The sequence below is a fragment of the Danio aesculapii genome, chromosome 21 (assembly GCF_903798145.1).
Source record: "Danio aesculapii chromosome 21, fDanAes4.1, whole genome shotgun sequence".
NCBI lineage: Eukaryota > Metazoa > Chordata > Actinopteri > Cypriniformes > Danionidae > Danio > Danio aesculapii.
This window is the reverse complement of record NC_079455.1, coordinates 42,621,843-42,634,342: the sequence shown is the minus strand read 5'-3', so window position 1 is coordinate 42,634,342 and position 12,500 is coordinate 42,621,843. Positions and strand designations below refer to the sequence as shown.

At 38.0% G+C, this 12,500-nt stretch overlaps 1 protein-coding gene across 1 annotated transcript in view; it reads left to right on the top strand.

The window, feature by feature from the left end:
* ctif (CBP80/20-dependent translation initiation factor) overlaps positions 1-12,500 on the top strand; it is a 152,020-nt gene that overhangs the window by 122,850 nt on the left and 16,670 nt on the right. Inside the window, exon 12 of the mRNA XM_056446694.1 lies at positions 2,509-2,664. Within this exon, the coding sequence (XP_056302669.1) occupies positions 2,509-2,664 (156 nt within the window). The remainder of the gene's footprint in view (positions 1-2,508; positions 2,665-12,500) is intronic.

Sequence of the window (12,500 nt, the reverse complement as noted above, 5' to 3'; positions counted from 1 at the left end):
GTGATCTTTCAGAGGTCATTCTAATAAACTGATTTGGATAATGTATTTATAATGAAAATTCTGATTATTATTTTGTTGAAAACAGTCGTGCTGCTTCATCCTTTTGCAGAAATGGTGGCGCATTTGAGTTTTCAGGATTCACAGCTGATTGTAGAGTTCAGAAGAGGAGCATCTATCTATATAATGTTGCTTGAGTTGTGTTGTTGCTGATTAAAAGCATCTTCTCCTGTGTCTGTGATGTGCGTCTGCATCGTTAGTGTGTGTGTTTGTGCGCGTGTGTGTTGATGAATCATCACTTTGCCCTCATATAAACCTGCTCTCTTTAGCATCTGACGCTCAAGCAGACACTTTCAATCTGAAGGGATTATACAACACAGATGAAGAGTCTCTGACCCCAGCGAGAGGACGCGACTGACTCTGCTCATTTAGCATCCTCACACACACACTCAGATAATCACACACACAAACAAACTCACTTAGATGCATACAAATACAAACACACTCAGATGATCAAACATACATAGACACAAACACTCAGATACACACACACACACACTCACACTCATACACGCATAGACAATGCAACACATTCACAAACACAGACTCTTACACATGCTTAGGGATAAATACAAACAACCACTCTAAGAAGCACACACACACACACACACAGAATAAACTGACATACTCTCAGATACACAAATACACACACAGACACACATTCACAAATACACATACAGACTCGCACAGATGCTCAGACACACACACACACACACACACACACACAAATAAGCAGACACACACACTCACACACACAAATAAACAGATGCAAAAATACAGACGCACACTTACACACAGAGTTAGATTCACACAAATACCTACACACACACACACACACACACACACACAGAATAAACTGACATACACTCAGATACACAAATACACAGACACACACTCACAAATACACATACAGACTCGCACAAATGCTCAGACACACACACACACACACAAATAAACAGATACACAAATACAGACGCACACTTACACACAGTTGGGTTTACACAAATACACACCCACAAATAAACACACACAGATACACAAATACAGATGCACACTTACACACAGAGTTAGATTCTCACACACACACACAAATAAACACACACAGATACACAAATACAGACGCACACTTACACACAGTTGGGTTTACACAAATACACACCCACAAATAAACACACACAGATACACAAATACAGATGCACACTTACACACAGAGTTAGATTCTCACACACACACACAAATAAACACACACAGATACACAAATACAGACGCACACTTACACACAGTTGGGTTTACACAAATACACACCCACAAATAAACACACACAGATACACAAATACAGATGCACACTTACACACAGAGTTAGATTCTCACACACACACACAAATAAACACACACAGATACACAAATACAGACGCACACTTACACACAGTTGGATTTACACAAATACACACCCATAAATAAACACACACAGATACACATATAAAGACGCACACTTACACACAGAGTTGTATTCACACAAATACACACACACAAATAAACACACACAGATACACAAATACAGACGCACACTTACACACAGAGTTGGATTCACACAAATACACACACACAAATAAACACACACAGATACACAAATACAGACGCACACTTACACACAGAGTTGGATTCACACAAATACACACACACAAATAAACACACACAGATACACAAAAACAGACGCACACTTACACACAGTTGGATTCACACAAATACACACACACAAATAAACACACACAGATACACAAATACAGACGCACACTTACACACAGAGTTAGATTCTCACACACACACAAATAAACACACACAGATACACAAATACAGACGCACACTTACACACAGAGTTGGATTCACACAAATACACACATACAGACGCACACTTACACACAGAGTTAGATTCACACAAATACACACACAGATACACAAATACAGACGCACACTTACACACAGAGTGAGATTCGCACAAATACACACACACACACGTTCAGAATAAACTCACATACACTCAGATACACAAGTACACACATTCACAAATACACATACAGACTCACACAGATACTCAGACACACATACACAAATAAGCAGACACACTCAGATTTACACAAACACACACAACACTCAGACACTGCGATAAAAATAAATGAACAGTAATGTATGAGCGTGTGTGTATACACAGACAAATCTCTTGGTCTGCATGTGGATGTTTATTATTCATTGTTTTGTCTGACAGTTGCAGATGTGTTTAAGTCAGACATTGATCTTTTAGTTTTAGGTGTAGTTTTGTGTGTGTGTGTGTGTGTGTGTGTGTGTGTGTTGTTCATTTTTTAAGAGTGGTGTAAAATTGACATGAATTTTGAAGGTTTTATTTGTTATTTATTGATTAAATTATGTATTAATTTTATTGAATAAATGTTTCAGATGGACTTCAAGCGGCGTGAGGAGCTCCAGCAGACGGATGTGGAGAACTGGCTGGGCTTCATCACATTTCTCTGTGAGGTGTTCGGCACCATGAGGAGCAGCGCTGGAGAGCCTTTCAGAGTCCTCGTCTGCCCCATATACTCCTGTTTAAGAGAGGTACACACACACACACTATTGTACATAAACTCCTGTTTAAGAGATTTACTGATTCGGATAATCCAGTCAGAGTGAGTCTTTAATTAACGATTCACTGACACAGATAATTCAGTGAAAGCGAGTCTCCAGTTAACAACTCACTGATTCAATGATCCAGTCAGAGTAGGTCTTCTGTTAACAGTTTACTGAGTCAAATGAATTTATTTAAGTCTTCAGTTACTGATTCAGATAATCCTGTTAGAGTGAGTCTTTAGGTAATGATTCGCTGATTCAGATAATCTAGTCAGAGTGCGTCTTTAGTTAATGATTTACTGATTCAGATAGTCTAGTCAGAGTGAGTCTTTAGTTAATGATTTATTGATTCAGATCATCCTGTCAGAGTGAGTCTTTAGTTAATGATTCACTGATTCAGATAGTCTAGTCAGAGTGAGTCTTCAGTTAATGATTCACTGATTCAGATAGTCTAGTCAGAGTGGGTCTTTAGTTAATGATTCACTGATTCAGATAATCTAGTCAAAGTGAATCTTTATTTATTGATTTGCTGATTCAGATAATCTAGTCAGGGTGAGTGTTTAGTTAATGATTCACTGATTCAGATCATCTAGTCAGAGTGAGTCTTTGGTTAACGATTCACTGATTCAGATCATCTAGTCAGAGTGAGTCTTTGGTTAATGATTCACTGATTCAGATAATCTAGTCAGAGTGAGTCTTTGGTTAATGATTCGCTGATTCAGATAATCTAGTCAAAGTGAGTCTTTAGTCAACGATTCACTGATTCAAATGATCCAGTCAGAGTGAGTCTTTAGTTAACGACTCACTGATTCAAATGATCTGGTCAGAGTAAGTCTTCTGTTAACAGTTTACTGAGTCAAATGAATTTATTTAAGGTAAGTCTTTAGTTACTGATTCACTGATTCTGATAATCCAGTAAGAGTGAATCTTCAGTTACTGATTGACTGATTCAGATTATCTTCTCAGAATCAGTCTTTAATTACTGATTTAATGATTCAGATATCCAGTCAAAGTGAGTCTTTAGTTAATGATTCACTGATTCAGATCATCCATCAGAGTGAGTCTTTAGTTAATGATTCACTGATTCAGAAAATCCAGTCAGAGTAAATCTCTAGTTAACGACTCTCTGATTCAAATGATTCAGTAAGAGTGAGTCTTCTGTTAACAGTTTACTGAGTCAAATGAACTTATTTAAGGTAAGCCTTCTATTACTGATTCCGATAATCCAATCAGAGTGAGTCTCCAGTTAACGACTCACCAATTCAAATGATCTGGTCAGAGTGAATCTCAAGTTAACGACTCACTGATTCAAATGATTTGGTCAGAGTGAGTCTCAAGCTAACGACTCACTGATTCAAATGATCTGGTCAGAGTGAGTCTCCAGTTAATGATTTACTGATTCAGATAATCCAGCCAGAGTGAGTCACCAGTTAACAACTCATGATTCAAATGATCTGGTCAGTGTTTCGTTAATGATTCACTGTATCATGTAATCCAGCCAGAGTGAGTGTTCATTTAACGATTCACAGATTTTAAAGAATCCAATCAGTGAGTCTCCTGTTCACGATTCCCCCTTTTTTAAGCAATACATCAAACTCTTTGACTTCAAAAGACATCATCTTTTTATTCATTATTTTGTTTTCATTGTCAACCCTTTTCAATACCCAAAGATCTTGGTTTTGTCTGGTGAAATGACTCTTGAACAGTGAATCCTGTCAGTTGTTGAGCTGCTGACAGCCGCAATCCGTCAAATCCAGAGTTTGATTCTTCCTCAAAGCGTGCAGATGTGTGTGAGAGTTTACTGTGTGTGTGTGTGAATGTATCTGCACGTCCCGACAAGATCAGCTGAGCGTCTGGCGGCGAGTGTGTGTTGTGTGGACCGGCAAAGCAGGTTGCTTAATTGCAGGTGATCCGCTGGAGTTTAAGAACTGACAGGTGTATTCGGAGCGCAGAGGGTGTGGGAGAAAAGAAAAGAAAGAAAAAAACAGTCTGAATGGAGGGAGGGAGAGACCGGAGCGTCTGTTGTTCATCTCAAAGCTGCTGGAGCGTCTCTGATCTCCTCGAACTCTTTTGTTGGATTCTTTTGTGCGTTTCTGTGCACTTCTACATACACTTGCGTACAGTTAGGACTTATTTGTACTTGATACAGTATCTGTTCTTCCTCTGTCAAGAGGACCTACCCGTGTGAACCAATACTATGGGGATTTTTACTATTTTAAAAAACATACTATAGTCAAGTGTATTGTACTGTATATATTTCAATACACTGCCTGACAAAAGTCTTGTCGTTGATCTCAGTTGTAAGAGCAACAAATAATAACTTGACTTCTACTTGATCATTTGGAAAAGTGGAAGAAGGTGGATTTTTCTGCTGAATCATCTGTTGAACTGCATCCCAATCATCACCAATACTGCAGAAGATCTACTGGAACCCACATGGAGCCAAGATTCTTGCAGAAATCAGTCAAGTTTGATGAAGCAGAAATCATGGTTTGGGGTTACATTCAGATCTGCAGAGTGGACATCAACAGCCTGAGGTATCAAGACATTTGTGCTGCCCATTACATTACAAACCGCAGGAGAGGGTGAATTCTTCAGCAGGATAGCGCTCCTTCTCATACTTCAGCCTCCACATCAAAGTTCCTGAAAGCAAAGAAGGTCAAGGTGCTCCAGAATTGGCCAGCCCAGTCACCATACATGAACATTATTGAGCATGTCTGGGGTAAGATGGAGGAGGAGGCATTGAAGATGAATCTAAAGAATCTTGATGAACTCTGGGAGTCCTGCAAGAACGCTTTCTTTGCCATTCCAGATGACTTAATTAATCAGTTATTTGAGTCATTGCAGAGATGTATGGATGCAGTCCTCCAAGCTCATGATGGAGTCAGACACAATATTCATTCTGTTTCCTCTGCAGCATGACCACATATTCTATACTGGACATTATTGAAGGTTCAGTCACAAGACTTTTGTCTAAGCAAAGTCAGACCTTACTGTCCTAATGAAATCATTCAAAATCAAGGCATGATCATGTTTATTTGGTCAAATAAGTGTAATCTAGAGGCCTTTCCTTTCATATAAGCCACTTCTGATACCAGCTGATCAACTAGAAGTCAACTTATTATCTGTTGTTCCTAAAATTGGATAAATGACAAGATTTCTGTCAGGTAGTGTATTTCTAATTCTTTGTTGATGATTGCTCCAGCATATTCTAGCATTAACTGACTGGTAAACTTTATTAAATACTGTAGTAAACTGTGATGTATTACAAAATATGCATATGTACATCATAAATGCACAGCATAATGAGTACACTCCTCACAAATCTCTCATTTAAATGAATGTTTTCTACAGGATTAGTGCTTATACAATAGATTATTCAGTGCTGAGACCAAATCTGGAGCTAATCTAACAAAATTACTTACAAAATAACATTTAAAAAAAAAGTGTAGCCCAAATTTACATGATGGAGAAAAATATTAAATAAAAACTCTAATAGAGAGCAAAAGTTTTTTTTGTTTTGTTTTTTGCAGTATTTCACTGAAATTTTATTGAATTATCTTTCTATTTTTAAAGATGTTCAGTGACTAAAATATCATTTTAATAAATATATCAGTTTAATAAATCTGTTTTGTTGAAGTGCACCAAAATATACTGTATGACCTTTATTCTTTTTCTTTTAAAATGGGGTGTACTCATTTATGTATATAGTTGCAAACATATATATATATATATATATATATTACTATAGTTGGTGTAGAACCATAGCAACAATAGATTATATTACGCAGCGCTGTTGCCTAGTTACCTAGCTAGGGACTGTCTTCAAGCATATGTCATTACACTGCTGCAGCCATGGTAGTGCTCAAACTTTATCATTATGCCAGAAAAAGTTCCTAGCCCTATCAGCTTAGAAAATAGCGACTTTACATTTTCGTTGGTCTTAATATAGTGTAAATACAGAAGAGTCAAGCTTTAAATAGATAGAATATCACAAAAAAATAATAATTTAATTAGATTTTTGAGCAAGATGCTAATGGTCTAATCCGATTCAAAGATTTATGCTAAGCTAGGTGGTCCTGCCAGACCCAGATATTGTCTGAATGGACTCAAAAAAAAAGGTAAAATTCAACTGTTAAACTCTAGGAGAGATGTAAAATTAGCCTATTTCCCAAAAAGTTACTTTTACTTTACTTTACTTCGCTTTACTTTAAAAGTTACTTTACGATAATTAACTTTAAAATCAAAATTTACAATGTTTATTTTGTCAGCACATAGTCTTATTCTTAAGGTGAATAATTAATCCACTGAAAAATGAGTTTGCTTTGGGAATCTTTTAAGAGAGTCTTTCCGTTTGTTTCTGTGTTTGGAGTGACGGTCTTTTTTTTGATGTTGAGTTAGCAACTGCATATTAATACCCTCACTCACCATTAGTTTGCTATGAGTGAATGATGCACAAAAAGAAAGCCCCGCCCCTACTCAATATTCCATTTCAGTTGTAAATACATTAACACACAAATAAAAGTCTCAGCAATTTCCGGTTCACACAGACTTTAAATCTCCAAGCAAATACAATCTCAATAGGGACCCTTTTCATATTTCCAGGTTTCTCAGCAGCAAAAAGGTCATCATAGTTAGGTAAACTTAGAGTGCGGTGAATGGGAGAGTACAACAAATCATTGTTTTACAATCCTATTTGCTGTTATAATAAAGGAAAAACTCCACAATGGTGTTATCAAGAATTTCGGAAAAAAGTGTGCACCTTACTATATGGATGTTGGACCCCCTTCTGCCTTCAGAACTGCCTTAATCCTTCATGGCATAGATTCAACAAGCTACTGCAAATATTCCTCAGAGATTTTGCTCCATATTGACATGATAGCATCACACAGTTACTGCAGATTCGTCGGCTGCACATCCATGATGCCAATCACTCCTTCCACCAAATCCCAAAGATGCTCTGTTGGACTGAGATCTGCTGACTGTGGAGGCCATCTGAGTACAGTGAACTCATTGTCATGTTCAAGAAACCAGTCTGAGATGATTCACACTTAATGACATGGTGTGTTATCCTGCTGGAAGTAGCCATCAGAAGATGAGTACACTGTGGTCATTAAGGGATGGACATGGTCAGCAACAATACTCAGGTAGGCTGTGGTGTTGACACGATGCTCAATTGGTACTAATGAGCCTAAAGTGTGCAAAGAAAATATTCCCCACACCATTACACCACCACCACCAGCCTGAACCGTTGATACAAGGCAGGATGGATCCATGCTTTCATGTTGTTGATGCCAAATTCTGACCCGACCATCTGAATGTGGCAGCAGAAATGGAGACTCATCAGACCAGGCAACGTTTCTCCAATCTTCTATTGTCCAGTTTTGGTGGGCCTGTGTGAATTGTAGCCTCAGTTTCCTGTTCTTATCTAACAGGAGTGGCACCCGGTGTGGTCTTCTGCTGCTGTAGCCCACCCGCCTCAAGGTTGGACGTGTTGTGTGTTCAGAGATGCTCTTCTGCAGAACTCTGTTGTAACGAGTGCTTATTTGAGTTACTTTTCCTTTTCTACCATCTGGAACCAGTCTAGCCATTCTCCTCTGACCTCTGGCATCAACAAGGCATTTGCGCCCACGGAACTGCCGCTCACTGGATATTTCCTCTTTTTCAGACCATTCTCTGTAAACCCTAGAGATGGTTGTGCATGAAAATCCCAGTAGATCAGCAGTTTCTGAAATACTCAGACCAGCTGACACCAACAACCATGCCACATTCAAAGTCACTTAAATCCCCTTTCTTCTCCAATCTGATGCTCAGTTTGAACTGCAGCAGATCGTCTTGACCATGTCTACATGCTTAAATGCATCGAGTTGCTGCCATGTGATTGGCTGATTAGACATTTGCGTTAACGAGCAGTTGGACAGGTGTACCTAATAAAGTGGCCGGTGAGTGTAAATGTACATACGTTTTTTTTATATATAAATATTACAAACTTTGAAGTATTTAAGATGCTGATGACCAATAAACACATCATAACAGTCTTGTGAATAGGCTCCATTCTTAAAAAGCACCCAGCAGAGGTTTAAACCATCAATAATATTTCACTGTATTTTGTGAAGTGGCCCTGATATCAATTATTGAGCATGTTCAGCATCACAGTATATTGAATAATTGAATATGGGCATATGTCTAGTGTATGCTCATATGGTGTGGTGTTGGAGTGCAGGGTCGGGTTAGTTTGAGGTGGTTTTGTGTAACTGGAACTCTGCTCCGCTTCTCCAGGGACGTCATTATAGACTCTGAGTTAAAGCAGCCATTTCCCTAGAGACTGTCAGTAATTATCCAAGACCACCAGGACCAGAAACCTCCAGACGCCAATATATGTGTTCACCAGTTCAGCTGTGCAAAACACAACCTGGAGACTTTTACACTCACACTTAGACTTTTCCCTTATTTACTTTGAGTCATTAGAGCCGATGATTTTATTCAGAGCGACTTGCAAGTGCATCAAATCATCTGAGAGTAGCTGTACTGTATATACTGTTGAAGTCAGAATTATTTGCCCTCCTGTTCATTTTAGTTTCTTTTCAATTATTTCCTAAATGATGTTTAACAGATTTAGGAATTTTTCACTGTATTTCCTATAATATTTTTTCTTCTGGAGAAAGTCTTATTTGTTTTATTTCAGCTAGAATGAAAGCAGTTTTGCTTTTTAAAATCATTTTTAAGGTCTGTTATTAGCCCCCTTAAGCAATATTTGCTTTGGATTGTCTAAAAAACCACTGTTATACAATGACTTGCCTAATTACACAAGTGTTGCCAGATTGGAAAGGTAAAGATATCATACCTGAATCTCAAAATGATCATATTTGGAGGATAATTATCATACACTACTCAAACGGAGAGTATAAAGCTATTATCTTGACAAATAGCATTTTGACACGACGTGAAAATTACCACAATACGTAAAAAAAAAACTAGGCACACCTAGTTCAAACTCCACCTTCAAGTCCATGTCCTGCGTGTGTTGCCAGATGTTAAGGGATTCATTTTGCGGTACAAATTGGATGCCGTCATGGACTGCAACATACAGGTAGTTCTGGTTGGCTTGAAAGCAGTGCTCCCTCCCGAATTTTTAACACACTCTGAGGTGTGCACGAGCCCATTCAGAGTATCTGTAATGAGTCGGCTTTGTTTTGATGAGATTAACTTGGAAAAACACGTTCACATGACGCATTTGAATGGGGAAACTCCCCTGTCCTTCTCACCTTCATTTTCAGCACTACATTTTAAAAGCTTATTGCTTAAACGATCGACCTCAACCTGAAAACGACTGACTTAAGCACGGCCGCGCGTGGCAGGAATGTTAACTCGAGTGCCATTCTCCACGTTGATTGGCTGAGAAAATGTAACGTAAGATGAGATGGAAAACGTGCATAACTCTACGTTCTCCTCACAGACTGTAGACAAAAGATGCAGCTAGATCAATAAGTATAGAAGCCCTTAGATTACAATGAAATTCATATTACATGCCAAAAAATCCAGAAATTATTGTAAATTATAGGATTTTTAAATTATTGATCGTACATCAGACTGAGGTTGAAATTATCGTACAAATATGATAATTATCGTACGTCTGGCAACATTGAATTACACTAACTTTAACCTAGTTAAGCCTTTAAATGTCACTTTAAGCTGAATGCTAGTGTCTTTAAAAATATCTAGTCAAATATTATGTGCTGTCATCATGGCAAAGATAAAAGAAATCAGTTCTTAGAAAATACATATTGCTACACTACAACACTACATTCATATACAGTACTATGCTCATGAATGTAAGTGCATAAGTGCATAGGGTATAGTGTGCCATTTGGGACACACTGAAAGGTTTTTTTATTTTTTTTGAGCATATGGAAAGGAGAGAGTGTGTCCTGCAGGTGGTTTGTCAAGCCCACTCACCTGTGTGGAGCACACGAATAAACATGAGATGTTTTTCCAGAGGGCTTCACGGTGGCGCAGTGGGTAGCACGATCACCTCACTGAAAGAAAGTCACTGGTTCAAGCACCGGCTGGGCCAGTTGGCATTTCTTTGTGGAGTGTGTTCTCCTTGTGTTCGCGTGCAGGTGCTCCGGTTTCCCCCACAAGTCCAAAGACATGCGCTATAATTGGGTTAGCTAAATTGTCAGTAGTGTATGTGTGTGAATGAGTGTATAGGTGTTTTCCAGTGATGGGTTGCAGCTGGAAGGGCATCCACTGCGTAAAACATATGCTGGATAATTTGGCGGTTCAGTCCGCGGTGGCAACCCCAGATTAATAAAAGCACTCAGCCGAAAAGAAAATGAATGAATGTTTCTCCACAAACGTGTAGCGTTTATAAGAAAGTGTCTGGTGCCTACGGAGAGGAAAGAGTGTGCTCTGTTATAGTGTGTATTAGGGTTGTCACGATACTGGAGTTCGATACCAATCGATACTGAAGTTTTTAAAACGTCCATTTTCCACCTACATTTGAGTGCTGTTGAGAGCGTTCTTAAACAGCGCTGATTTGCCATTGTGTTCACGTGCTCAACAGAAAATACTGTGATTAGCTGTGAAGATTATCAGTTCACCGAACTCACTGCTGTTTACTGAGTGTAACCACTGTAATACAAAGTATTAAAAGGGTTAACATTAATGGCCCATTTCCACTGAGGGGTACGGTACGGTATGGGTCGGTATGCTTTTATGGCCGTTTCCACTGTCAAAAAGTACCAAAAAGCGAACCGTACCGTACCACTTTTTGGGTACCTAGCATGACAAAAGGGTACCAAAACGCAGAGCAAGACGCGCAGCTGAACACTATTGCTATAAATAGAACTGTCACTAGCTAGTACACAAGCAGAAGAATGAAAACGAGGGAATCGTAATTTTTAAAAACACAGCCGAGACATTACAAAGTAAAAATAATTATTTATATATATATATATATATATATATATATATATATATATATATATATATATATATATATATATATATATATATATATATATATATATATATATATATATATATATATATACATATACATATATATATATATATATATATATATATATACATATACATATACATATACATATACATATATATATACATATACATATATATATACATATACATATATATATACATATACATATATATATAATAACAAGCCATGGTCAACCTGAGCTCAAACAAACCTTGTCGTCGTCTTGATGAACAGCCACATGCCAATAAGAACAAAATCTGCCATGTCTTGTTGTTTTATAAGGTTGTGTAAAGAAAGTTCGCGTGCACTCGCTGAAATAACGAACTTCTCTGAGCGGATGATAATAACATGCGCGTGATTATTAAAGTGCTTCTGACACCTGATCCTTTCAGAAACAGACATACGCTAGAGTAAAGCGCAAAAAAACAGAGAAGCCGGAAAAAACAAAGAAGCAAATGATTGTTTCAGCAGCCTAAAACATGAGCAAACTGCCTTGTTTAACTATTATCATCACCCTTTGGGTTGTTATGAACTCAGAATGACAGACTTACTTTCTAGAAAGAGGCTACTTGTGCTGCTGAAGGTTAAAGACACAGATGAGAGGTTTGTTCTGACTGGGTTATACTGTATGTTGCGTGTTGTTTTTGAACCCAAATAAGGACTAAATGTCTGTTGTGTGTAGTTTATCTGTAATTGGTAACATATCGAAGACTGTAAGGGGCTGTACGTGCTCATATATGCTGCATTTATTTATTTATTTAATATAATTGCAGACGTTACAGTAGGCTGTTTCGCACTATCATTGATCTGCAGTTAT